General features: G+C 45.6%; 1 protein-coding gene across 1 annotated transcript; it reads left to right on the top strand.

Moving 5' to 3' along the window:
- LOC139466667 (uncharacterized) lies at nucleotides 1-27,499 on the top strand. The gene is made up of 18 exons (XM_071248264.1): nucleotides 1-82; nucleotides 3,332-3,442; nucleotides 4,437-4,658; nucleotides 4,764-4,879; nucleotides 5,142-5,262; nucleotides 5,609-5,781; nucleotides 9,537-9,659; nucleotides 10,329-10,428; nucleotides 11,018-11,178; nucleotides 11,831-11,926; nucleotides 14,833-14,901; nucleotides 15,685-15,814; nucleotides 16,201-16,313; nucleotides 17,223-17,402; nucleotides 17,816-18,080; nucleotides 22,288-22,464; nucleotides 24,716-24,892; nucleotides 27,209-27,499. The coding sequence occupies exons 2-18, from the start codon at nucleotides 3,334-3,336 to the stop codon at nucleotides 27,364-27,366; spliced, it is 2,490 nt and encodes an 829-aa protein (XP_071104365.1). The 5' UTR covers nucleotides 1-82; nucleotides 3,332-3,333; the 3' UTR covers nucleotides 27,367-27,499.

Raw genomic sequence — 27,499 nt, 5'->3', positions numbered from 1 at the left:
CCTATATCAATGTTATACTGACGATAACAACATGGATGTGTATTTCTCGCTACCAAAGTTCAAGTAATATTTACAACCAGAGGTGAGATATTTTTTCTTATTTTATTTGACGCATAATTGAGACTTAATTTGAAGGGTGATAATGGAGGCGTATTGTATCGTGGATCGTGTGTTTATTTGGTTCTGACATGAACTTCAGAGGTCCGAGATGAGGCACATATAATGTTACAGGCAGCTTGTTGCGTGCTAGTGTTAGTCGATGTAACCTGATCTAGTAGATACTAGAATAGAGACGGTTACTTAACTTGATAGGTAAATGAAGATACTTGTCTTTAATACGCAGTTCGTTGATATCCCCAAAACACTTGTTCGCCTATTCCTAAAAGGTACGTACATGTATTTCAAAGTGCCAGCACCCCTAGAAAATATTTCCCTGTTTTTTTTTATATGTAGCACCCGTGGCTGTGTAAGTTCAAGAGCCACAGGGTGCACGGTTACCCTTGTACCGTGACGGAAATATCCATCGGGGAACGGTAACACATAGTCTGTCTTGTCATACCATCGGGGAACGGTAACACAGTCTGTCTTGTCATACCATCGGGGAACGGTAACACAGTCTGTCTTGTCATACCATCGGGGAACGGTAACACAGTCTGTCTTGTCATACCATCGGGGAACGGTAACACAGTCTGTCTTGTCATACCATCGGGGCACAGTTACACAGTCTGTCTTGTCATACCATCGGGGCACAGTAACACAGTCTGTCTTATCATACCATCGGGGCACAGTAACACAGTCTGCCTTGTCATACCATCGGGGAACGTTAACACAGTCTGTCTTGTCATACCATCGGGGAACGGTGACACAGTCTGTCTTGTCATACCATCGGGGAACGGTGACACAAAGTCAGTCTTGTCATACCATCGGGGCACAGTGACACAATCTGTCTTGTCATACCATCGGGGAACGCTAACACAGTCTGTTTTGACATACCATCGGGGAACGGTAACACAGTCTGTCTTGACATACCATCGGGGAACGTTAACACAGTCTGTCTTGTCATACCATCGGGGAACGGTGACACAGTCTGTCTTTTCATACCATCGAGGAACGGTGACACAGTCTGTCTTGTCATACCATCGGGGAACGGTAACACAGTCTGTCTTGTCATACCATCGGGGAACGGTAACACAGTCTGTCTTGTCATACCATCGGGGAACGGTGACACATAGTCAGTCTTGTCACACCATCGGGGCACAGTGACACAAAGTCAGTCTTGTCACACCATCGGGGCACGTTGACACACAGTCAGTTTTGTCACACCCTCGGCGCACAGTGACACACAGTCAGTCGTGTCACACCATCAGGGCACAGTGACACACAGTCAGTCGTGTCACACCATCAGGGTACAGTGACAAAGCCAGCATTGTTGACACACAGTCAGTTTTGTCACACCCTCGGGGCACAGTGACACACAGTCAGTCGTGTCACACCATCAGGGTACAGTGACACACAGTCAGTCTTGTCACACCATCAGGGCACAGTGACACACAGTCAGTCGTGTCATACCATCGGGGCACAGTGACACACAGTCAGTCTTGTCATACTATCGGGGCGCAGTGACACACAGTCAGTCTTGTCATACCATCAGGGCATGGTGACACAGTCAGCCTTGTCATACCATCGGGGCACAGTGACACACAGTCAGCCTTGTCACACCATCGGGTCACGGTGACACACAGTCAGTCGTGTCACACCATCGGGGCACAGTAACACATAGTCAGCCTTGTCACACCTTCGGGGCACAGTGACATAGTCAGTCTAGTCTCAACATCGGGGCACAGTGACACACGGTCAGTCTTGTCATACTATCGGGGCACAGTGACACACGGTCAGTCTTGTCATACTATCGGGGTGCACTGACACACCGTCAGTCTTGTCATACCAACGGGGCACAGTGACACACAGTCAGCCTTGTCATACCTTCGGGGCACAGTGACACAGTCAGCCTTGTCACAACGTCAGGGCATGATGACACGAAGTCAGTCTTGTCATACCATCTGGGCATGATGACACACAATAAGCCTTGTCATACCTTCGGGGTACGGTGACACACAGTCAGCCTTGTCATACCATCGGGGCAAAATGAAACATTCAGCCTTGTCACACCATTGGGGCACGGTGATACAGTCAGCCTTGTCACAACATCGGGGCACGTTGACACACAGTCAGTCTTGTCACACCATCGGGGCACAGTAACACATAGTCAGCCTTGTCACACCTTCGGGGCACAGTGACATAGTCAGTCTAGTCTCAACATCGGGGCACGTTGACAAACGGTCAGTCTTGTCACACCATCGGGGCACAGTGACACAGCCAGGCTTGTCAAACCATCGGGGAACGGTGACACCGTCAGCCTTGTCACACCATCGGGGCACGGTGACAAACTCAGCCTTGTCACACCATCGGGGCACAGTGACACATTCAGCCTTGTCATACCATCGGGGCACAGTGACACAAAGTCAGCATTGCCATACCATCGGGGCACGGTGAATCATAGTCAGCCTTGTCATACCATCAGGGCACGGCGACACGAAGTCAGCCTTGTCATACCATCGGGGCACAGTGACACACAGTCAGTCTTGTCATACCATCAGGGCACAGTGACACAACCAGCCTTGCCACACCATCGGGGACAGTGACACACAGTCAGTCTTGTCACACCATCGGGGACAGTGACACACAGTCAGTCTTGTCACTGCATCGGGGCACAGTGACACGCAGTCAGTCTTGTCATACCATCGGGGCACAGTGACACACAGTCAGCCTTGTCATACCTTCGGGGCACAGTGACACAGTCAGGGCATGATGAGACAAAGTCAGCCTTGTCATGCCATCGGGGCATGATGACACACAATAAGCCTTGTCACACCTTCGGGGTACGGTGACACACAGTTAGTCTTGTCACACCATCGGGGCACAATGACACAGTCAGTCTTGTCACACCATCGGGGCACGTTGACACACCGTCAGTCTTGTCACACCATCGGGGCACAGTGGCACACCGTCAGTCTTGTCACACCATCGGGGCACTGGGACACAGTCTTGTCACACCATCGGGGCACGGTGACACGAAGTCAGCCTTGTCATGCCATCGGGGCACATGGACAGAAAGTCAGCCGCGTCATACCATCAGGGCACGGTGACACATAGTCAGCCTTGTCACTCACTCACTCACTCACTCACTCACTCTTACTGAATGGATACTTGTCTAGCCCGTAATCCACCAAGCCAACGATTTGCCGCACTGCTGTACGTTCTCCATCCACAGGTATGTCTACCTTGCTCTTGCGCACCCTGGTGGCGGTGGTCATCAGTGTCCAGTGGGTCAGCGCTGATTATGGCATTGACAAAACAGTGTGCTCGCCAGCAACGCAGAAAGGTACGTATACACAGTATTCATATAAAAACAAACAGCAGACGCATGTACCACCGTTTCATGAACTAGCGAATGTATGTCAATGGCAGGGACCACCGAAACATCACCACATGTCCATGGCAGGGACCACCGAAACATCATCACATGTCCATGGCAGGGACCACCGAAACATCATCACATGTCCATGGCAGGGACCACCGAAACATCATCACATGTCCATGACAGGGACCACCGAAACATCATCACATGTCCATGGCAGGGACCACCGAAACATCATCACATGTCCATGGCAGGGACCACCGAAACATCATCACATGTCCATGGCAGGGACCACCGAAACATCACCACATGTCCATGACAGGGACCACCGAAACATCATCACATGTCCATGGCAGGGACCACCGAAACATCATCACATGTCCATGGCAGGGACCACCGAAACATCACCACATGTCCATGGCAGGGACCACCGAAACATCATCACATGTCCATGGCAGGGACCACCGAAACATCACCACATGTCCATAACAGGGACCACCGAAACATCACCACATGTCCTTAACAGGGACCACCGAAACATCACCACATGTCCATGGCAGGGACCACCGAAACATCATCACATGTCCATGGCAGGGACCACCGAAACATCATCACATGTCCATGGCAGGGACCACCGAAACATCACCACATGTCCATAACAGGGACCACCGAAACATCACCACATGTCCATGGCAGGGACCACCAAAACATCACCACATGTCCATAACAGGGACCACCGAAACATCACCACATGTCCTGAACAGGGACCATGTACTCAAAGGCGACTGTAATAATGTTTTTGTTTATTACAAAAACAAAAACAAAAGTATTGATGTTTTATTGTGATGAAGAGGAGCGTTATAATTTACCCTGCGTTATCAATACATTTAGATGATCACCCTGTTTCCTTTTCAGAATAAATAATGTTTTTGCAGCACTAATTCGAAACCTTTTTCAGTGATTTCCCCGCCTCCGGCCATCACGACCAGCAAGTTGTTCTCCGTGGCAATAGAATGGCGGGAGCTCATCAGCCAGCGGACATACAACGTCAGAGAGTATTACGACGAGGAACGGAAGCTGGGCAGTCTCTACATCCAGATTCCACCACAGCAGAATGTCAAGGTCATCTTTGACTACACCACTGACCTGGCGCTCACCATACAGCTACCAAATAGTCAGAGTAAGTCACACTACGATCATCATCTTGTGGAAGGAAGCTGCTTGTGAAACATAAATGTGATGTGAAAGAGACGAAGTGATGAACAATTCAGATCCCGTGTTTCAGATGCCGACAGGACGTGCAGCGTGAGCAAGATTGGACCGAAGATGTACCGTTATGACGACATGCCGTGGCTCACTTCTATCATGCTGGTGTACCGGGCCATGATGGCGTCTGAGGACGTGAGTCACCAACCGCTCGAACCTGTGCAGGAAACGGCCATCAGTGTGTCATGCATTGCGTCCGTCCTCCCTACAAACATTATTGTCACAATAAATGAAATATGCGTAACGTAACGTTATATGCAAAGGTAACTTTTATTCCGTAATTCAAATATAATCACATGTGGTAGTCGTTGACGCGGTACTGCGCATACAGCCAACGCCTTGCTGCAGCTACCCTTCAGGGGGGCCATGACGTAACAAACCCTCCTCTTGTTGACAGACTCGATATGTGGCTAATTCCACGGTGAAGGCCATCCGGTCATATCCCGTCAGCGAATGGAGTGCCTGCATGTATGACTATTTCATAGACATCACCACCAACACGAAAATGTTTTTTTTAAGTAAGTTATGCATGGTTGTCTATTCAGATAAGAGTCATTCGAGAACTTTAAAAAACACTTGGACTATCAAATCTTAAAATTCAGCCTTATCAATAAACATGAATGGTTTGAAATCTTGTGTTGGTAATGTAAATATTTTTTGGAGTATTTATTAATCATGTCTGTTTTTTCACAAAAAATATCTTATGCCGAAATGTGTGATCGCAAATTAGAAATGTGTTCTACAATTGTTAAATCAAGGGACTGATCATTTGATTTTCGGGGTGGGGGATTTTGTATATTAAATGATCGGTCCCTAATACCTGACAGCTTATTATTGTACTGAGATGCTTATTGTGTATCACAGACGACTCAGGGCAGAGTTGGATGACCCCCCACCTACCGCCGGCCGAGCCCCTCCCGGTCCAGATGACGATGCACGCCAAGCGCCACACCAACACCTCGGTACAGGAATACAGCGTGGTCGGCGACTTCACGGACTTCACACCCTTCCCAGTGTTCCCCGAAGATGCGTTCCTGGTGAGATAGCTTTCACGTCAACCAGATATACATGTATGTGAGATAGCTTTCACGTGAACCAAATATACATGTGTGTGAGATAGTTTTCACGTCAACCAGATATACATGTATGTGAGATAGCTTTCACGTCAACCAGATATACATGTATGTGAGATAGCCTTCACGTCAACCAGATATACATGTGTGTGAGATAGCTTTCGCATCAACCAGATATACATGTGTGTGAGATAGCCTTCACGTGAACCAGATATACATGTATGTGAGATAGCTTTCACGTGAACCAGATATACATGTATGTGAGATAGCCTTCACGTCAACCAGATATACATGTGTGTGAGATAGCTTTCACGTCAACCAGATAAACATGTGTGTGAGATAGCTTTCACGTCAACCAGATATACATGTATGTGAGATAGCTTTCACGTCAACCAGATATACATGTATGTGAGATAGCTTTCACGTCAACCAGATATACATGTATGTGAGAAAGCTTTCACGTCAACCAGATATACATGTATGTGAGATAGCTTTCACGTCAACCAGATATACATGTATGTGAGATAGCTTTCACGTCAACCAGATATACATGTGTGTGAGATAGCTTTCACGTGAACCAGATATACATGTGTGTGAGATAGCTTTCACGTGAACCAGATATACATGTATGTGAGATAGCTTTCACGTCAACCAGATATACATGTATGTGAGATAGCTTTCACATGAACCAGATATACATGTATGTGAGATAGCTTTCACATGAACCAGATATACATGTATGTGAGATAGCTTTCACGTGAACCAGATATACATGTATGTGAGATAGCTTTCACGTGAACCAGATATACATGTGTGAGATAGCTTTCACGTGAACCAGATATACATGTATGTGAGATAGCTTTCACGTGAACCAGATATACATGTATGTGAGATAGCTTTCACCTGAAACAGATATACACGTATGGGACATAGCTTTCACGTGAACCAGATATACACATGTGTGAGATAGCTTTCACCTGAAACAGATTGATTCATGCTTGGGAGCGTATTCAATCGGTGACATCATTTGCGGTCGTGATACCTGTGTTCCTGTCCACCTGTCCACCTGTCCACCTGTGTTCCTGTCAGCCTGTCCATCTGTATTCCTGTTCCCCCGTTCCTGTCCACCTGCGTTCCTGTCCTCTGTGTTCTTGTCTACCTGTCTTCCTGTCCACCTGTCCTCCGTATTCCCGTCCACCTGTGTTCCTGTCCACATGTGTTCCTGCCCACCTGCGTTCCTGTCCTCTGTGTTCTTGTCTACCTGTGTTCCTGTCTACCTGTCCACGTGTATTCCTGTCCACATGTGTTCCTATCCACCTGTGTTCCTGTCCACCTGCGTTCCTGTCCACCTGTCCACCTGTGTTCCTGTCTACCTGTCCACCTGTGTCTCTGTCCGCCTGTCCACCTGCGTTCCTGTCCATATGTGTTCCTGTTTACCTGTCAACCTGTATTCCTGTCCACCTATCTTCCTGTCCACCTGTGTTCATGCCTACCTGTCCACCTGTTTTCCTATCTACCTGTCCACCTGTGTCCCTGTCCACCTGTCAACATGTATTCCTGTCTACCTGTCCACATGCGTTCCTGTCTACCTTTCCACCTGTGTTCCTGTTCACCTATCCATCTGCGTTCTTGTCCACCTGTGTTCCTGTCCACCTGTGTTCATGACCACCTGTTCACCTGTCAATCTGTCCTCCTGTATTCCCGTCCCCTTGTGTTCCTGTCCACCTGTTCGCCTGTGTTCCTGTCCCCCTATATTCCTGTCCGCCTGTGTTCCTGTCCCCATGTCCACCTGTGTTCCTGGCCACCTGTCGCCCTGCGTTCCTGTCCACCTGTATGCCTGTTCACCTGTCCACCTGTGTTCCTGTCTACCTGTCCACCTGTCGACCTGTGTTTCTGTCTACATGTCCACCTGTCGACCTGTGTTCCTGTCCACCTGTCTGCCTGTGTTCCTGTCTGCCTGTCCACCTGTCCACCTGTGTTCCTGTCCGACTGTCCACCTGCATTCCTCTCCACCTGTACACCTGTGTTCATGTACACCTGTATTCCTGTCCACCTGTCCACCTGTCCACCTGTCCACCTGCGTTCCTGTCCACCTGTCCAACTGTATTTCTGTTCACCTGTCCACCTGTCCACCTGTATTCCTGTCTACCTGTCCATCTGTCCTCCGTATTCCTGTCCACCTGTGTTCCTGACCACCTGTCCACCTGTGTTCCTGTCCACCTGTCCACCTGTGTTCCTTTCCACCTGTCCACCTGTGTTCCTGTCAACCTGTCCACCTGTCCACCTGTATTCCTGTCCACCTGTCCACCTGTGTTCCTGACCACCTCTATGCCTGTTCACATGTCAACCTGTCCTCCGTATTCCCGTCCACCTGTGTTCCTGTCCACCTGTGTTCCTGACCACCTGTCCACCTGTGTTCCTGTCCACCTGTGTTCCTGACCACCTGTCCACCTGTGTTCCTGTCGCATGTCTTCTTGTGTTCCTGTCCACCTGTTCTCTTGTTTTCCTTTCCACCTGTCCACCTGTGTTCCTGTCTACCTGTCCACCTGTGTTCCTGTCCACCTGTCCATCTGCGTTCCTGTCCACCTTTCTTTATGACCACCTGTCCACCTGAGTTTCTCTCCACCTGTCCACCTGTCCACCTGTTTTCCTGTCCACCTGTCCATCTGTGTTCCTGTCCACCTGTGTTCCTGTCCACCTGTGTACATGGCCACCTGTCCACCTGCGTACCTCTCCACCTGTACACATGTGTTCCTGTCTACCTGCCCACCTGTCCTCCGTATTCCTGTCCACCTGTGTTCTTGTCCACCTGTCCACCTGTGTTCCTGACCACCTGTCCACCTTTGTTCCTGACCACCTGTCCACCTGTGTTCCTGTACACCTGTCCACCTGTCCACCTGTGTTCCATCCACCTGTCAACCTGTCTACCTGTGTTCCTGTGTTCCTGTCTGCCTGTCCACTTGTGTTCCTGTCCACCTGTCCACCTGTGTTCCTGTCCACCTGTCCACCTTCGTTCCTTTCCACCTGTACACCTGTGTTCCTGTCCCCCGTCTACCTGTCCACCTGTATTCCTGTCCACCTGTCCACTTGTGTTCCTGTACACCTGTCCACCTGTGTTCCTTTCCACATGTCCACCTTCGTTCCTCTCCACCTGTACACCTGTGTTCCTGTCCACCTGTATTCCTGTCCATCTGTCTACCTGTCCACCTGTGTTCCTGTCCACCTGTATTCCTGTCCACCTGTCTACCTGTCACCCTGTATTCCTGTTCACCTGTCCTCCTGCGTTCATGTCAACCTGTGTTCCTGACAACCTCTAGGCCTGTTCACCTGTCAACCTGTCCCCCGTATTCCTGTCCACCTGTTTTCCTGACCCAACTGTGTTCCTGTCCACCTGTCCACCTGTGTTCCTGACCACCTGTCCACCTGTGTTCCTGTCGCATGTCTTCGTGTGTTCCTGTCCACCTGTCCTCCTTTGTTCCTGTCCATCTGTCCTCCTTTGTTCCTGTCCAGCTGTCCTCTTGTGTTCCTTTCCACCTGTCCTCTTATGTTCCTTTCCACCCGTCCGCCTGTGTTCCTGTCCACCTGCCCGCCTGTGTTCCTGTCGCCTGTGATTCCAGTCCACCTCTGTTCTTGTCGACCTGTCCACCTCTGTCCCTGTCCACCTGTCTGTCTGTATGCCCGTATACCTGTCCACCTGTCAACCTGTATTATATTTCCAGACTCCGTCCGGGGTGTTCTGTCCGGGTCGACCACTGACAAAAGAGCTGCCACCTGTCTCGGACCAGTTCTACATGTTGATGGAGGTCATAGACATGGACTTACGGAAGATCACATTTGATGAGGTAGGCATCATTGTTGAGGTCATCAGTGGTGAGACAGCGGTGTGCTATATTGTGTGACTTACCAGGTACATTGTTGAGATCATCAGTGGTGAGACAGGGGTGTGCTGTATTGTGTGACTTACCAGGTACATTGTTGAGGTCATCAGTGGTGAGACAGCGGTGTGCTATATTGTGTGACTTACCAGGTACATTATTGAGGTCATCAGTGGTGAGACAGCGGTGTGCTATATTGTGTGACTTACCAGGTACATTGTTGAGGTCATCAGTGGTGAGACAGCGGTGTGCTATATTGTGTGACTTACCAGGTACATTGTTGAGGTCATCTGTGGTGAGACAGGGGTGTGTTATATTGTGTGACTTACCAGGTACATTGTTGAGGTCATCAGTGGTGAGACAGCGGTGTGCTATATTGTGTGACTTACCAGGTACATTGTTGAGGTCATCTGTGGTGAGACAGGGGTGTGCTATATTGTGTGACTTACCAGGTACATTGTTGAGGTCATCAGTGGTGAGACAGCGGTGTGCTATATTGTGTGACTTACCAGGTACATTGTTGAGATCATCTCTGATGAGACAGGGGTGTGCTGTACTGTGTTGTGCGTGAAGGTGAAGGTATACTGTTGGATATATGCATATGAAGATAACACCTCGTGTGTCTCTGTATTTCAGGTGTGGTTTGACAGTATAAACCGCCGAGTGCGGCATGACACCAAAGACTCTCTCGGCTCCGACCCCAACCCACTGTCTTACATCTATAATTTCGAGACAGGTAAAACAACATCGACTTTACATCGATCATACGTAATTATATATCGGATTATGAATTCAGAGTTTCTCATTATTGCTCATCAAACAGAAATTATACGGTTCTTTATGAAAGTAATGTCGAACACGGGAATACTACTTTGTGTTCTTGATGTGTGTTCTCATCATTCAGCGCCAACTTCAAAATCCTGTTAACCCAAACTTGTGATCTCCCGTCCTTTGGTACTCGCGCTCGGTACATCGAGGTTACACCTCGTCTCTATTTGGCACCTGCTGTAGGTGCGTGACCCCGTGGGTTGCAGGTGCGAGGTATGAGAGGGACACGTTCCTCGGTACATCGAGGTTACACCTCGTCTCTATTTGGCACCTGCTGTAGGTGCGTGACCCCGTGGGTTGCAGGTGCGAGGTATGAGAGGGACACGTACCTCGGTACATCGAGGTTACACCTCGTCTCTATTTGGCACCTGCTGTAGGTGCGTGACCCCGTGGGTTGCAGGTGCGAGGTATGAGAGGGACACGTACCTCGGTACATCGAGGTTACACCTCGTCTCTATTTGGCACCTGCTGTAGGTGCGTGACCCCGTGTGTTGCAGGTGCGAGGTATGAGAGGGACACGTACCTCGGTACGTGTGATGTTGAACTTATCCGGGCCGGCGATGAGTATACGGCTGTCACTGCTGACAATCACATAACTATTGAAAATGCCTCGGAGCTGTTCCATTACGAACAAGCGTCAATCCAGTATGTTGGGGAGGTAAGAATTGTATTTATATGTAATAGAGGTATCGACGCAAGTATTACACGATATTAATATTATTTGCTTATGTATGTCATAGTGCCATGTTGTCAATGATACAGGCCGTCTTACCTGAATAGCTCAACTAACAGAGGACTGTTTATCTTGTGTCCGTTGTGGTTGTCCTGTGATCATATTCGGGTAACCTTTATATTTCTTAATGCCATATTGGGAAATTTGTGCGCGTATTAATTACACTGAAACTAACTTAACTAATAGTACATTTGATGATGCGGGGTGTATATACTTGAAATTAAGAGAAAATAATCGAAATTACGAAAATATACTGGAAGTATCAAGTAAAACAACCGAAATTTCGAAAAGTTAAACAAATAATTGAAATAACGCGAAATTTCGATTAAATAAATTAATGTATGCTACCAAAGTGGCACCATAGGCTTTCGTAGATATAAGAACATAGGCACAGATATCGGTCATTATAACCTTGTGTCTAGTGCCGGATACTCAAGCTGCTAATGCCACGACATGGGTGGATCTAACCAATGATTATGGTTAGTATAAGTTGTTACTTCAGTGAATGTATCTTATGGTGAGTAGGTTATGTTATAGTGGCCAGTGTTTACTGTTATATGGTGAAATCCTGCTGCAGATGACGACCCGTGGCACGCTGTGTGACGTATGGATCGGGGTCTACTTTGACGTGGACTCCAACATCAACGCCACGGTGCAGTGGTACTTCGCGAAGGTAGGACTCAACACCTACAGTCAACCACGTAACCAATATCTAGTATGTTTCCAGTAGCCCACTATAAAGTTACCCCAGTGGGGATTCTGGGTTTGAATTCATCTTCAGCAACCTAAGCTGGTCGCAAGAGGCGACTGAATGGCTCCGGTGGTCAGACATCGTGACTTGCTTGATTGCGTGTTACAGTACACCTTCGGCGACGTTGCTCCTAATATCAATCACAGGTTTGTCTGAATCGATTATTTAGAGGCCGCCGTCATATATTTTGAATAGCTTGAGTGTAGCGTTAAAACCAAACAAACAAACCATAAAGTTAGCACGATACACATGTCCATGTGTTCTATACAAACGCACATGTTATGCTTGGTATATTGATGGATAGTTATTTACCTCACGTTTAATGCAGAGCGTAAAAGGGGTCAATATTTACCCGTGTATTGATAGGGTTAACACGTCATCACAGTTCCTTTATGTTTTCCGTTATACGTTCATTGTTTTGTATGATTCAAATTGTTTACAAAACATTAGATGGCTACCATATGTATTAGCACATGTATAAGCGTTAACGGTTATCAACTTGAATCAATTATAACTAAAAACGTTTCAGTGTTTTTGTCGACTTGAAAAGAGATGTACATATCGTACGTTTATCAATAGGTACAACAGCAAATGTTCAATGGTACCATTGAGAAAATAAACTTACTATATACTGAACTGCAAAAGAAACGTCAGCCCACACTTGAGCCCACACTCTGAGGAACGCCTGACGTAATTCAGCTGCAGTTGTCGGCCTTGGTCGGACGTCATTCAGCCGTCTCGTCCCACAGGAGCTCAATGGAATTTATATCGGGACTGAGGGCAGGCCACTGCATGGTTCTGATGCCATTCTGCTGGAGGAAGTATCTTGTTGCTCTCGCAGTGTTATCATGCTGAAACCCGTGGTTGCGGCGGCGTGCCAAATGGGTATGGCGTGATCAATGTACCTAGCTGCTGTGACACCATTGCCTCTCCCTGGACCGATGTTCTGGAAAACCGCAGGGCCGACCTTCTGTGCAAGACCAATTCCACCCCACACCATGATGCTCGGACCAGCCCAAGAGTCTCTCTCAACAAAACAAGCATCCGAATAACGTTCCCCACGTCGTCCCCAGACTCTCTTTCTGCCATCTGCTGTTGAGATACAGTAACGGACTCTTCTCCACTGCTGGTGGCCCAATGTTGGTGCTGTGTTGCCCACTGAAGACGATCACGGAGATGACGTGGTGTCGTAATGGGTCCTCGGTGTGGCCTGTGACAGTGGAGGTGAAATCGTCGACGCACGGTGTCCGCACTAATGTGTCGCTGGTTTGTCGCCATGGTCTGTCGAGCAGTTTCCACAGCAGTAACAAAGGTGCTGTCGCACAATCTGACGATTCTGACGTCGGGTGGTTGGTGTTGGTGGTTTGGTACCGTCGCTGGCGCCTGTATATGGTCCTTACGTGGACTTGAAATGCATGGGCTACTTGCCGGGCGGTTTGTCCAGCTTGCAAGCGTCCAAAGGCTTGGTGTCGCTGATTTCTTGTCAGTCTTGGCATGTGGTAGCAATTCAATAACGAATGAATGTTATCCGATCTGGGTGGATTGTTATAGGGCAAGAAATGGGGAAACGCATGTGCATTTCAATTTACACGGAACTCACGTGCCTCGGGCTAGTTACCATGGTCGTTGCCGTGATGCGTTTGGGCGATCGGTTTTATTGTCATCTGCTTTGTTTCTATATCATAACATTTCATTTTTCCGGACAAGATAATGTTAAATTTTAGAAACTTTGCCAACAAATATCCAAATATTTAAATTTTAACTTTTTATGCAATGTTACTTGGGGTGACGTTTGTTTTGCGGTTCAGTTTATATACTAAACTGCAAAGTGACAGAACTTTGATATCCTGATAGTGTGAACGACCATGACTCCAGTAAGTTGCATATTAATGCATTCTTCACCATCAATGACAAGTCCATCTAAATGAACAAAATGAAAATTGAAGCAGTGTTGTTTTAAGCAGTACTTGTAGTTATAAGGGGATCCGCTGTCTGCCTACCCCTCGCTTGAAGAACTTTTGTTTGCTTGTTTGTTCGTTTGTTTATTTGTTTGTTGTTTCACGCCGTACTCAGCAATATTCAAGCTATATGACAGGCGATCCATAAATAATCGAGTCTGAACCATGCAATCCAGTGATTGACATCATGAGTATCGATCTACGTAATTGGGATACGATGACATACTCGTACATGAATCTGACCACTCGATTCGTTAGTCGCCTTTTACAAGCATAGTCGCCAAAAGAAGGGTTGCGCACGAGTAGATGACATAATCTCCCAGATCGGTCCTCCCGTGTTCATTACTCTTTGTTTGTCAGCACCATCTACAGGGGTTTCACCAAAGTGGAAAACACCTTGTACCTGCATCACTTGCTTTTGACATAGGACAAGCTTACATGTTGTTTAAGGCGGCATCACTGCGTGTACAATGTATTTGTTTGCTGCACAGTTAAGCCAATTCTTTTCTTTCTTTGAATGACCGGAACATGATTTCGCTTCCGCCCAAATCCACAACAGAATACAGATGTCGCCCTACTGTATTTTTAAGATGGCTGATGGCCAATGACCTTGGTATGTGCAACTCCTTACAAACACTTGAGCATAAAAAAAGACTTGTCCATACAATCTCATGTGCCAATGTGTAACCCAGTTAGTATTATGTCGCTGAGCTTTATTTCGCTCAAGTTGAGGGTTAACACAGGATAATGTATACATGTACAAGGCAGCATTATGTACAATAATCACTTATTAATTAAAAACATTTATACAATGTTCTTGGTAAATTTGTCTTTGCAGTCAAAATATATCACGTGACCTCTGTATTCCAGAAAGGCTGGACGCAAGCTGTCGGGACGGTTGTTGTCACGGGCAGTTTCTACCGGATGGACTTATGGAGGGTGAGTGAGGGACATTGGAGTCACATGAGTAAGTCTAGGTATTTTCACGGTAAATTCTATCCGATAGTAATACGTTCTCAGGTTTTATTTCATACACCGGTGATATATTCACATAAATAAGTAAACATATCTTTCCTAATAACATGGCCATTTGTTTAAATTCGTATCATGTGTATATTTTTTTTTACGAAATTTGGGTTTGTTTACAAAGTGGCATACTCATATTGAAAAGCAAAAACCGAAATCGATTATGTGATGACATATTGTGTAGTTATTCCAATGATTATTTGATTACCCTTTCAAGTGCTACCTCTGCATACCCACATCCCATGGCGTCAAACAAACCAAACCTCATCATTGTGTACGGCCAGATCCTTGCCACCATATGGTGGAACATTTCTAATATAGACCTTCCATCTCAATGATATCAAGGCCAAAGTCAATTGTAGACATTTCCAAATCATATCTAATTGGTGAAGAACATGAATGGATTAACTAGATCCCCACAGTCCCTTGGCGCCGTTCATGTTGGAGTCCACGTCCAAGTAGACCCCGACCCATACGTCACACAGTGTGCCCTGGGCCATCATCTGCAGCAGGATGCATGTTTTCACCATATAACAGTAAACACATGGATGTTTGGAATATTTGAAAACAGAGAAGGAGTTGTGCTTGCTTCTTGGTGTAGAATTCTCCAGCAGCACGGAATCCATGTGACGCACCGTGTATCCCGGGTGCCCCCCCTGCCCAATCCTTACTCCTAGATGCTGTATGTTGTTACAGGGCGCATCCACGAACCCGGTGATCTATAACATCCACAAGTACACCCCACAGGCGCAGCACTGGGCCGTGTTTGACTGCGGCGAGTGTTACAAGTATAACAGTAAAATACACTTCGTCATTCAACTCCTTGGTACGTGTACACGTAAATAATCGAATCTGGACCAGACAATCCAGTGATTGACATCATGAGTATCGATCTACGCAACTGAGATAGATGACATGCATCGACCAAGTGAACGAGTCTGACCACCCGATCCCGTTAGTCGCCTCTTATAGCAAGCATTCTAATCCGGGTCGTCACGGGTCTTTCACACAGGTCATGTATGTGGCATACTGCAGTGTGCGAACCGATTCACACTGATCACATATCGAGATTTGTCAGCAGCATACCTGTGCTCTTTGGCTCTGCAGCATTTCGGGTTTTTCTCCCACATCAAGCTGCCACGCCGAGCAATAACTGACATTCAAAGCGTTTTCAAACAAAACTCACTCAATCACTCTACCGTTTGTCTTCAGCTATGGACAACTTTACCCAACACACTGTCAGCGAGTCCTACCTATATGATCTCATGCAGGATGAACTGACAAACCTCATCTACGAGGAAGCCAACAGAATGTCCAACATTCAGGTACAAGGGGGGTGTAGAAGAAGATAATACACACGATTATTTCTTACGTGAAATATCGGATGTAACTTACACACAGGGAAATGTAATATTGTCATTGCCGATAGCATCTTCCTGTGCATCCATTCATTTAACTGCATATATAACGAGGGATGCTTGGGGAGTTATACGATCTTGTAGCAGATCTCTCTTTATACATATTTACTTGCACATGCGTAGGGTAGTATAGACGTTTAAATGTTGGCTCGTAAGGGGAGACCTGTGTGTGATACTTGTGTCTAGCTGCTGTATCATATCCGCTACTGCATCCTGTCTAGTTGCTGTTTGAAATCGGCTACTGCACCCTCCCTAGTTGTTGTACGTTATCAGCTACTGTATCCTGTCTAGTTGCTGTATGATATCAGCTACTGCATCCTGTTTAGCTGTTGTACGATATCGGCTATTGTACCCTGTCTAGTTACTGTATGATATCAGCTACTGTACCCTGTCTAGTTGTTGTACGATATCAGCTACTGCACCCTGTCTAGTTGCTGTATGATATCAGCTACTGCACCCTGCCTAGTAGCTGTATGATATCAGCTACTGCACCCTCGCTAGTTGCTGTATCAAATCCGCTACTACATCCTGTCTAGTTGCTGTATGATATCAGCTACTGCACCCTCTCTAGTTGCTGTATCAAATCCGCTACTGCACCCTGTCTAGTTGCTGTATGATATCAGCTACTGCACCCTCTCTAGTTGCTGTACTATATCAGCTACTGCACCCTCTCTAGTTGCTGTATCAAATCCGCTACTGCATCCTGTCTAGTTGCTGTATGATATCAGCTACTGCACCCTCTCTAGTTGCTGTATCAAATCCGCTACTGCATCCTCTCTAGTTGCTGTATGATATCAGGTACTGTACCCTGTCTAGGTGGAGTTCGACGGCGGGAACTACCTGTATGTGTCCGGCCTACTTCTGGACCGGACACCGGTGACCAACGGCCAGGTAGCCAATCCCGTGAAGCAGCATCCCCTTCTTCCCGCCTACAGCTTCCTCAAGGGGACGGTGGAGACTCACAGGCTGGTGCTCGTCACCAGTGTGGAGGGCAAGGTACTCGACAAATACGATGAGTATAGGTTGATAAATAAGTAGATAGAATAATGTCATAAATACAGATTGTCTTCCCTAGAACCCAGAGATGGCGGAAGTTGGCACAGAAGGAACCTAGCATGATGGGGACTTTGTCCCTAAATTCTAAGTTCACGTGTTAAAAAGCTAGGCATTACTTTAAGTACTGTACTTTAACTACCTACATGAAGCTACCGTCTACAAGAAGAGTGGCATGTCTGTACAGTTGTGAGAGAAAACATATCTCGGAATGATTCCCAAATATCAGAAATCGGTAACACTCAATAGTAAATAAACTGAAATTGAATTTTTAAGCTGCGATTGTGATGTTTGTTTTCTGCAGCTCGTTCTTACCCCATAATATTGCTCAATGGTTTGTTTACCCGCTGTTCCAGCCGATTCGACTTATGACAGAGCGGATCCAGCAAATATCCTTTCCCGGGGACTTCAGCACAGTGACAACTACCAACCCCACCACGGCCTTCCTGATCCCCACGTTACCTGGCAACCTACCTGCCCCGTCTCCCACAAGCCAAGAGAAGACCCCACAACCCATCAACACGCCACCTGGTCGCCCTGCCCTCACAGCCAGGACTACGGCGCCACCCACCGTCCACGTCACAACATCTTCTACGACTCCACGTCCACCAAGTACTGCGAGTATGTCTCATTGTCCATAATATGTGATAATATGAGGGTTGTGAGTGCGTGCGTGCGTGCGTGCGTGCGTGCGTGTGTGCATGTGTGTATGTGTTTTTATTTTTAGTAGATATGCCATTTTCTTCCCACGCGCACGATTGGTTGATCACATTTCAATTGATTAATGCTGGTTGTGTGCAGACCATCTTCAGGATACTAGTGGGATATTATGTCACCTGTTTCCCATACTCTTACATATTTACGTTTAATTATTTCTATCAGTTTGAATAACATGGACAAATATTTAAGTACCACTCCTTATTTTACTCAGCTTTGAATAAATGTGAAGTATTTCATGGCGAACGTGGCGTCGACTATTGTGTAAATATGGTTCATGAGCATATGTAACTTTGATATATGGTGGTCCTTTTGGTTGATGTTTGCCCTCCTATACGATGCTTGTGACTATTATTACCGTATAGGTCCAGAAAAGCCGTAGACTCACTCTAATGTGCATACATTTTGAAGACTCGTGTAACCATCTCATGCAAGTATAACCGCTTCTCCTCACGAACCAAGCCCCGTATATTCCGGCATGTCAGCAGTTGCCTTTCCTTGATGGCCAGGGCACTTTAGTTTGGTTGTTACGCTTTGGCAGTTGTCTTTGTTGGGTTTTACCATCCACGTGCTTGCAGTATTCGTGTCGGACATCATTGGGGACTAGTATTGTTGTCCATGAACGATGGTAAGGATTGTGAGATGTGGAGGTGTCATCCATGGTGTGCCCCTGGTTATCTCCGGAGGCTGCGGTGCACAGCAGCTCAGTCCAGTCATGCCTTTGATGTTCTACGGTGAGCTAGGGACATTTCACAGGTCTTCCAGCTCGATATCCAGCAGCTGTGAAGCGGTTCCACACTGCCCATCTTCGTAACCGGATTCAATCCTGACCCCACTATGATGAGATGTATTTAAAAATCTGCTGGTAACAGTATGACTCATACAAATGTTCATTGCAGAACATTCGCATGTTTCACTTAAGTACATTTCTGATCTTGAAGGCATACTTGAAATATGACATAACAAATGTTTAATCTTGATATTTTGTGATCTTGATATTGTGATAAATTGTTGGACTTGGTGGTGTTACATTTCTATTTGCTATATATTGTTTTCGAATGCCTCCTCTAGGAAGGACATATATGAGGTGTAAGCATATGTAGCTGCTCTTTCTCAAATGGGTAAACTTACATCTAGTGTTTGCCTCGTACCTTCGAAGTGCTCACCTGGCCTCCTGATTACGATTATGTATTCTGTATCCTACCATGTCCCCGTGTAGCATCACTCAATAGACCTAGTATCTCTCAATAGACCTAGCATCACTCAATAGACCTAGCATCACTCAGTAGACCTAGTATCTCTCAATAGACCTAGCATCTCTCAATAGACCTAGCATCTCTCAATAGACCTAGCATCTCTCAATAGACCTAGCATCTCTCAATAGACCAAGCATCTCTCAATAGACCTAGTATCTCTCAATAGATCTAGCATCTCTCAATAGACCTAGCATCTCTCAATAGACCTAGTATCTCTCAATAGACCTAGCATCACTCAATAGACCTAGCATCACTCAGTAGACCAAGCATCTCTCAATAGACCTAGTATCTCTCAATAGACCTAGTATCTCTCAATAGACCTAGCATCTCTCAATAGACCTAGCATCTCTCAATAGACCTAGTATCTCTCAATAGACCTAGCATCTCTCAATAGACCTAGCATCTCTCAATAGACCTAGCATCTCTCAATAGACCTAGTATCTCTCAATAGACCTAGTATCTCTCAATAGACCTAGCATCACTCAATAGACCTAGTATCTCTCAATAGACCTAGTATCTCTCAATAGACCTAGCATCTCTCAATAGACCTAGCATCTCTCAATAGACCTAGTATCTCTCAATAGACCTAGCATCCCTCAATAGACCTAGCATCACTCAATAGACCTAGCATCTCTCAATAGACCTAGTATCTCTCAATAGACCTAGTATCTCTCAATAGACCTAGCATCACTCAATAGACCTAGTATCTCTCAATAGACCTAGTATCTCTCAATAGACCTAGCATCTCTCAATAGACCTAGCATCTCTCAATAGACCTAGTATCTCTCAATAGACCTAGCATCTCTCAATAGACCTAGCATCTCTCAATAGACCTAGCATCTCTCAATAGACCTAGTATCTCTCAATAGACCTAGTATCTCTCAATAGACCTAGCATCACTCAATAGACCTAGTATCTCTCAATAGACCTAGTATCTCTCAATAGACCTAGCATCTCTCAATAGACCTAGCATCTCTCAATAGACCTAGTATCTCTCAATAGACCTAGTATCTCTCAATAGACCTAGCATCACTCAATAGACCTAGCATCACTCAATAGACCAAGCATCACTCAATAGACCTAGCATCTCTCAATAGACCTAGCATCTCTCAATAGACCTAGCATCTCTCAATAGACCTAGCATCACTCAATAGACCAAGCATCTCTCAATAGACCTAGTATCTCTCAATAGACCTAGCATCTCTCAATAGACCTAGCATCTATTAATACACCAAGCATCTCTCAATAGACCTAGCATCACTCAATAGACCTAGCATCTCTCAATAGACCTAGCATCACTCAATAGACCTAGCATCTCTCAATAGACCTAGTATCTCTCAATAGACCTAGCATCTCTCAATAGACCTAGTATCTCTCAATAGACCTAGCATCTCTCAATAGACCTAGCATCACTCAATAGACCTAGCATCTCTCAATAGACCTAGTATCTCTCAATAGACCTAGCATCTCTCAATAGACCTAGCATCTCTCAATAGACCTAGCATCTCTCAATAGACCTAGCATCACTCAATAGACCTAGCATCACTCAGTAGACCAAGCATCTCTCAATAGACCTAGCATCACTCAATAGACCAAGCATCTCTCAATAGACCTGGATCTCTCAATAGACCTAGCATCTCTCAATAGACCAAGCATCACTCAATAGACCAAGCATCTCTCAATAGACCTGGATCTCTCAATAGACCAAGCATCTCTCAATAGACCTAGCATCACTCAATAGACCAAGCATCTCTCAATAGACCTAGTATCTCTCAATAGACCTAGCATCTCTCAATAGACCAAGCATCTCTCAATAGACCTAGCATCTCTCAATAGACCTAGCATCACTCAATAGACCTAGCATCACTCAGTAGACCAAGCATCTCTCAATAGACCTAGCATCACTCAATAGACCAAGCATCTCTCAATAGACCTGGATCTCTCAATAGACCTAGCATCTCTCAATAGATCTAGCATCTCTCAATAGACCTAGCATCTATTAATAGACCTAGCGTCTCTCAATACACCAAGCATCACTCAATAGACCTAGCATCACTTAATAGACCTAGCATCTCTCAATACACAAAGCATCTCTCAATAGACCTAGCATCTCTCAATAGACCTAGCATCTCTCAATAGACCAAGCATCTCTCAATACACCAAGCATCTCTCAATAGACCTAGCATCTCTCAATAGACCTAGCATCTCTCAGTAGACCTAGCATCTCTAAGTAGACCTAGAATTCAGAACACATGTACACTACTTCGACAGGAGTATCCACGCTGATGTTTCTCCTATCAGCAGCACAGATCAGGTCTTGTCTGCAGCTGTCGGACTGCCATCTATTATTGAACTCCTCTCTTCGACACTCGTCCCATAACGTTCATGACGATTAGAAACTGTTCAGATTGCATCGCTATGCTGGTAATGCCATGTACAGAGGAAGGTGGTGTGATTCTGCTCTGTCGTGTATTTGAAATGATTTATGAAACGAGAAAAGGTTTGAAGAGAACAAGCAGTAATTTATCAAGCTTTCATCACTTTGACAAATAAACATTACTGGCATACCCATGGTGACAAGTCACACTCACGGCTGTACAGGACATGTGGGTATCTTAATTATCAGCGTCCTATGTATTCAATGTCCAGGGGACGATATCAACACACCACACACACCCAAAACACACCCAAAACACTCCTCCCCCTCCACATACACGCACATACACACACACACATACACACATACATACACACACACTTCGACCTGTGTCAACAAACGCAGTGTGTCAGTTGTCAGAGGCTAACCTCAGATGCCGACAGCCATAGAATTGAGAATATGTTCGAATTGTTTGCAGGTAAAGCTGTCTGCTCATGTCCAACATGTTCTTGTCCAACGGTCACCTGCCCGCCGAGGACGAGTTCGCCGTGTCCGACAGTGACAACTCAGCAGGCAGTCACAGCCCCGCCCAAACCTTGCCCCACGCAGAAGCTACAGACACAGGCACAACACACACATGCAGGAGTGTCAACTGGTCAGTGTTATCTCATCACTGTTATCACTTAAAATACGACTTGATATAAGTCTTGCCGAATCAAATGTCAGTAGCAGTATGCCATCAAGGTCATCGTTCGGAGCATTGTGGTAAATATTCGTATCATTGACAGTTCTTTGAGGTTTAATGGTTTCAGGCCCTGCTCTACGAGAAGTAAGGCCGACATCTACCTCAAGGTCAAAGTACGGCCTGATTCATTACAATGTGATGAGTTCTGTATACATTGATCAAGTTCTAGTAATTATTTTTTTATATTTCAGTACATAAAAGGAATTGCGTAATAGTAAAATATTTTCTTATGGACATCACATGATGCCATAGAGGTATATCCATAATATACTTGAGTCAGTTGAGCGAATTGTTTCGCTGTGACAAGTCAGTAAAATAAGCATGGGTCTGTGACGTTTCCAAAATGAACAAAACCATCCATGAAGAGGATGCCCCTTCCTATGCCACTGTAAGGAGGTTGGCAGCAGAGCCCTGAAGACCGTCACCATCCAGGAAGGTCGGTCATGTCAGCAACACCAGACATAATCCAGAGAATCCAGGATATGCTGATGACCGATATATTGCTAGTTCAGTGGGCATTCCATTATCACAGAAACTTTGGCAATAAAGAAAGTGTAAGCTTCTGACACCTGATCAAAACCGCACTAAGATGACGTGATAATCTAGCTTTGTTTGAAGCTGATCCGGAAATGTTCTTGCAACGATTTGTGCCTACGGATAAAACCTGGCTTCATGATATCATGTCCACATTGAGTCCACACAACAATCAACACAGTGGAACCATTTGGCATCACCACCACCAAAGCCGGAAAGATAACAGGCTCCGTGTTTTGGGATGACATCATGGTGGACTATCTTTCAAAAGGCCAGACAATAAACGGTCAACAATTCGCTGCGCTTCTCGGGTAATTACAGGATGAAATTAAGATTAAGAGACATCGGAGGCTGAGAATGCGCCAATGCAGAAGTCAGTCATTGTCATAGCTACAAAACACAGGCGTGGCGTTGAACTCCTTCAGCACTCACCATATTCTCCTGACCAGGTTCCTTCAGACTTCCATTTCGACTCGAACTATGACGTCTTAGCATCTCTGTAGAACTTTGTGGACATCCAAAAGAAGGGCTTCTCCGAAACTAGGATAAAGTCCCTCCTTCAATATCGTTGGCGAAAGTGTATCAATATGGAATGAGATTATGTCCAAGAAAACATCATTTTAATGTCCTTAGGCATTTTATTTCTATATGAAGCTTGGAACATATCGATCACCCGCGTATGACATTATATGTCTATCTGTGGTCTCTGCACCTACCTCTGGACTACGTGGAAGGATCGACTTACAGCCGTTATTTCCACAGTACAATCCCGCACATAACATACCCCGCAATAGGATTCCTGATGTCAATATTGCAGTGATTGTGTTTCCTGGTCGGACTTTGCGCACTACGTCTTCTGTGACAGGACACATTGTCCGCCCAGTACTTGTTGTCCTAGTTTTACATATACCAGGGCTAATCTACGGGTGGGATAATGTAATCCATGGCCCATTGGCTTAGGATCATGGGAACTAGACACAGTGATCGATGGGCTGCTGACTAACACATAATTACAAGTGGTGCTTAATTTCATTCCACATGAAGACCAAGTTCCAAAAGAAACGCACACCTCATGTTGCAACTTCCGATCCTATTTGGAGACAAACTGACCAGAACGTGTCTTTAGGAGCAGGTGCTGAGAACAACACGCACAATTATTATTTAAAACACGGACTGTTGGACGTTTAAGGCACCCATAAAAGCGGAACGTGGCAACAAACGTCCGTCACTTGTTTAAGTGACACGGAAAGCACCATGCCCAGATGAGACATAAACCATCGTATTCCAGCCCTGGGTATGATTGAAGCAGGTATGATGGCAACACGAGCGGCGAGAGATCTACAGGTTCTCCACACTGTCATCTACCATCTTATTATATGTAATGCACAAACAGTGATCAGAATCGCCAAAGAAGCTGACGTCCACGAGTAACGTTTCTACATCAACACAGGGCTGTCGTCCGTTCTCACATGCGCCAACGCATCCTACCAGCCCCAGCTAATGCCAGGCGGACAGTTGGAACCCAAGACACTGTGTCAGTTGTCAGCGGCATATCTCAAGAGGCAACAGCCATACTTGGGGACATGGGTTTCTCTTGTAATTGAGTATATGTTCGAATTGTTTGCAGGTAAAGCTGTCTGCTCATGTCCAACATGTTCTTGTCCAACGGTCACCTGCCCGCCGATGACGAGTTCGCCGTGTCCGACAGTGACAACTCAGCAGGCAGTCACAGCCCCGCCCAAACCTTGCCCCACGCAGAAGCTACAGACACAGGCACAACACACACATGCAGGAGTGTCAACTGGTCAGTGTTATCTCATCATGCAGTATGTAATAAGGATTGGATCTAGAAGCAAAATATCTAAGGAATGTAAAAAAATGTAATACTTTTGCTAATGATTAATATTATCATGTCATCTTAATCTGTGAATGTCTTATTTCGGATGTTGGAAGACCAAGCTATGCTAGTATTCTTTCTTGGTGCAGATAACAATGACATTGATGAAAAAACGTGGCATTTCACTATTATTGAATTCTCAAAGTATTTATATCAAATCAAACATATCCTAAACAACGTGTGGCAATCTTACCAATATTTCTCACTGTTTATAGCCTGTTTATATATTCCTTCCTTCCTTCCTTCCTTCCTTCCTTCCTTCCTTCCTTCCTTCTTTAATTCATTCTTTCATCAAATGTCAGTGGCAGTATGCAATCATGGTCATAGGTTATTGTGAAAGATAATTGTATCATTGAGTGTGAGTTATATGTTCTCTTAATGATGTAGTTGTTTCTGTATATATTGGTCATGTTATATTAATGGTTATATTTCAGTTCTGAGCCTCACACGGGAGGAATTGCATGTTAGTAGAACCTTTTGTTGTGGACATGTAATGTCATAGAAGTATATCCACAAACACATGAGTCAGTTTAGTAAATTGTTTCGCAGTTACAATTGTGTAAAATAAGCAGGGTTCTGTTACCTTTGGAAAATGGACAAACGTGGAGAAGGTGCAGTGATCAACTTCTAGCGGAAAAAGCACTTGTCACTAACATCCATTCATGAAGAAATGAGTACTGTTAATGCGTTGGGAGAACATTGAAGACGACCCCAGTCTCGGAAGGCCTGTCACGTCAGCAACACCGGAAGTGTTCCAGAGAATTCAGGATATGGTGATGACGGACCATGATAAATGTGATGGCGAATGAAAGAGCGTCATATTGCTAGTTCAGCAGGCGTTTCTCAGGAGAGAGAACGTGATAATCTAGTTCTGTTTGAAGCTGATCCAGAAAAGTTCTTGCAACGATTTGTGCCTCTTGATGAACCCTGGATTCAACACTTCCACCACCAAAGCTGGAAATGTCATGATCCCTGTGTTCTGGGATGCGCAGGGTGTCATCATGGCGGACTATCTCCCAAAGGGCCAGACAGTAAACGGACCATTATATGCTACACAATTACAGGCTGAAATTAAGATTGAGAGACGTAGAAAACTGAGAAAGGTGTCATCTTCCATCAGGACAATGCGCCAGTGCCCATTGTCAAGGCTGCATGCACACTTGTGGCTTCGACTTCGTTCAACATCCACCTCATTCTCCGTCTTTTTCCAAGCATGAAGAAATAGTTCCACTCGAACTATGACGTTTCAGCAACTGTGTAGAACGCTGCGGACAGCCAAGAGAAGGACTTCTCCGAAACTGGGATAAAGTCCCTCCAACATCGTTGGCAAAAGTGTATCAATATGGAAAAGGGAATGTGTTGAAACTAAATAATTTTGTTGTCTGAAGATTTCACTTTTGCATTCTTTGTATGTTTATTGTTGCATTGATTGCCACAGGATGTCTTTCCATCGCCAACATAAGCAAACACCTCACACCCCGAGCCAGTTTTCTACAAGTACAATGGGCGGTGTTGTCATTGTCTCCCTGCTTCTGTTTGTGTTCTACAGGTCTAATGTGCGGCGATGTCACTGTCTCCCTGCCTCTCTTTGTGTTCTACAGGTCTAATGGGCGGTGATGTCATTGTCTCCTTGCTTCTGTTTGTGTTCTACGGGTCTAATGTGCGCTGATGTCATTGTCTCCTTGCTTCTGTTTGTGTTCTACAGGTCTAATGTGCGTTGATGTCATTGTCTCCCTGCTTCTGTTTGTGTTCTACAGGTCTAATGTCCGGTGATGTCATTGTCTCCTTGCTTCTGTTTGTGCTCTACAGGTCTAATGTGCGGTGATGTCATTGTCTCCCTGCTTCTGTTTGTGTTCTACAGGTCTGATGTGCGGTGATGTCATTGTCTCCTTGCTTCTGTTTGTGCTCTACAGGTCTAATGTGCGATGATGTCATTGTCTCCCTGCTTCTGTTTGTGTTCTACAGGTCTAATGTGCGGTGATGTCATTGTTTCCTTGCTTCTGTTTGTGCTCTACAGGTCTAATGTGCGGCGATGTCATTGTCTCCCTGCTTCTGTTTGTGTTCTACAGGTCTAATGTGCGGCGATGTCATTGTCTCCCTGCTTCTGTTTGTGTTCTACAGGTGTAATGGGTGGTGATGTCATTGACTCCCTGCTTTTATCTTTATATGTTCTACAAGTGTATTGACATCGTCTCACTTTTTCTGTTTCTGTGTGTTCTGAAGGTGCTTTTGGAGGTGCTATCATTGTATCCCTGATCCTAGGGATGGTTTTGTGTCTGATGGTGATTGTAGTCACAAGCCGCTACAGGGAACTGCCATGCATCGGACAACCACACCAAGACACAGAGACAATCCCGCTAGACAACTACTCCACATCGTGATGTTTCACTGGTGTTCTGTGATTGTATAGAGTTGTGACTGAACATTCTCGACAATGAAAAGATACCTGACACAGTGTTTACAAAATGAACACCATGCATATAACTTCATGTCCACACCAAATGTACATTTATT

This window comes from Haliotis cracherodii, unplaced genomic scaffold, assembly GCF_022045235.1.
Source record: "Haliotis cracherodii isolate W230 unplaced genomic scaffold, xgHalCrac1.p SCAF_19, whole genome shotgun sequence".
NCBI classification, from domain to species: Eukaryota; Metazoa; Mollusca; class Gastropoda; order Lepetellida; family Haliotidae; genus Haliotis; species Haliotis cracherodii.
Note: the sequence above shows the minus strand (reverse complement) of the source record. Positions and strands in the feature narration are given on the sequence as shown.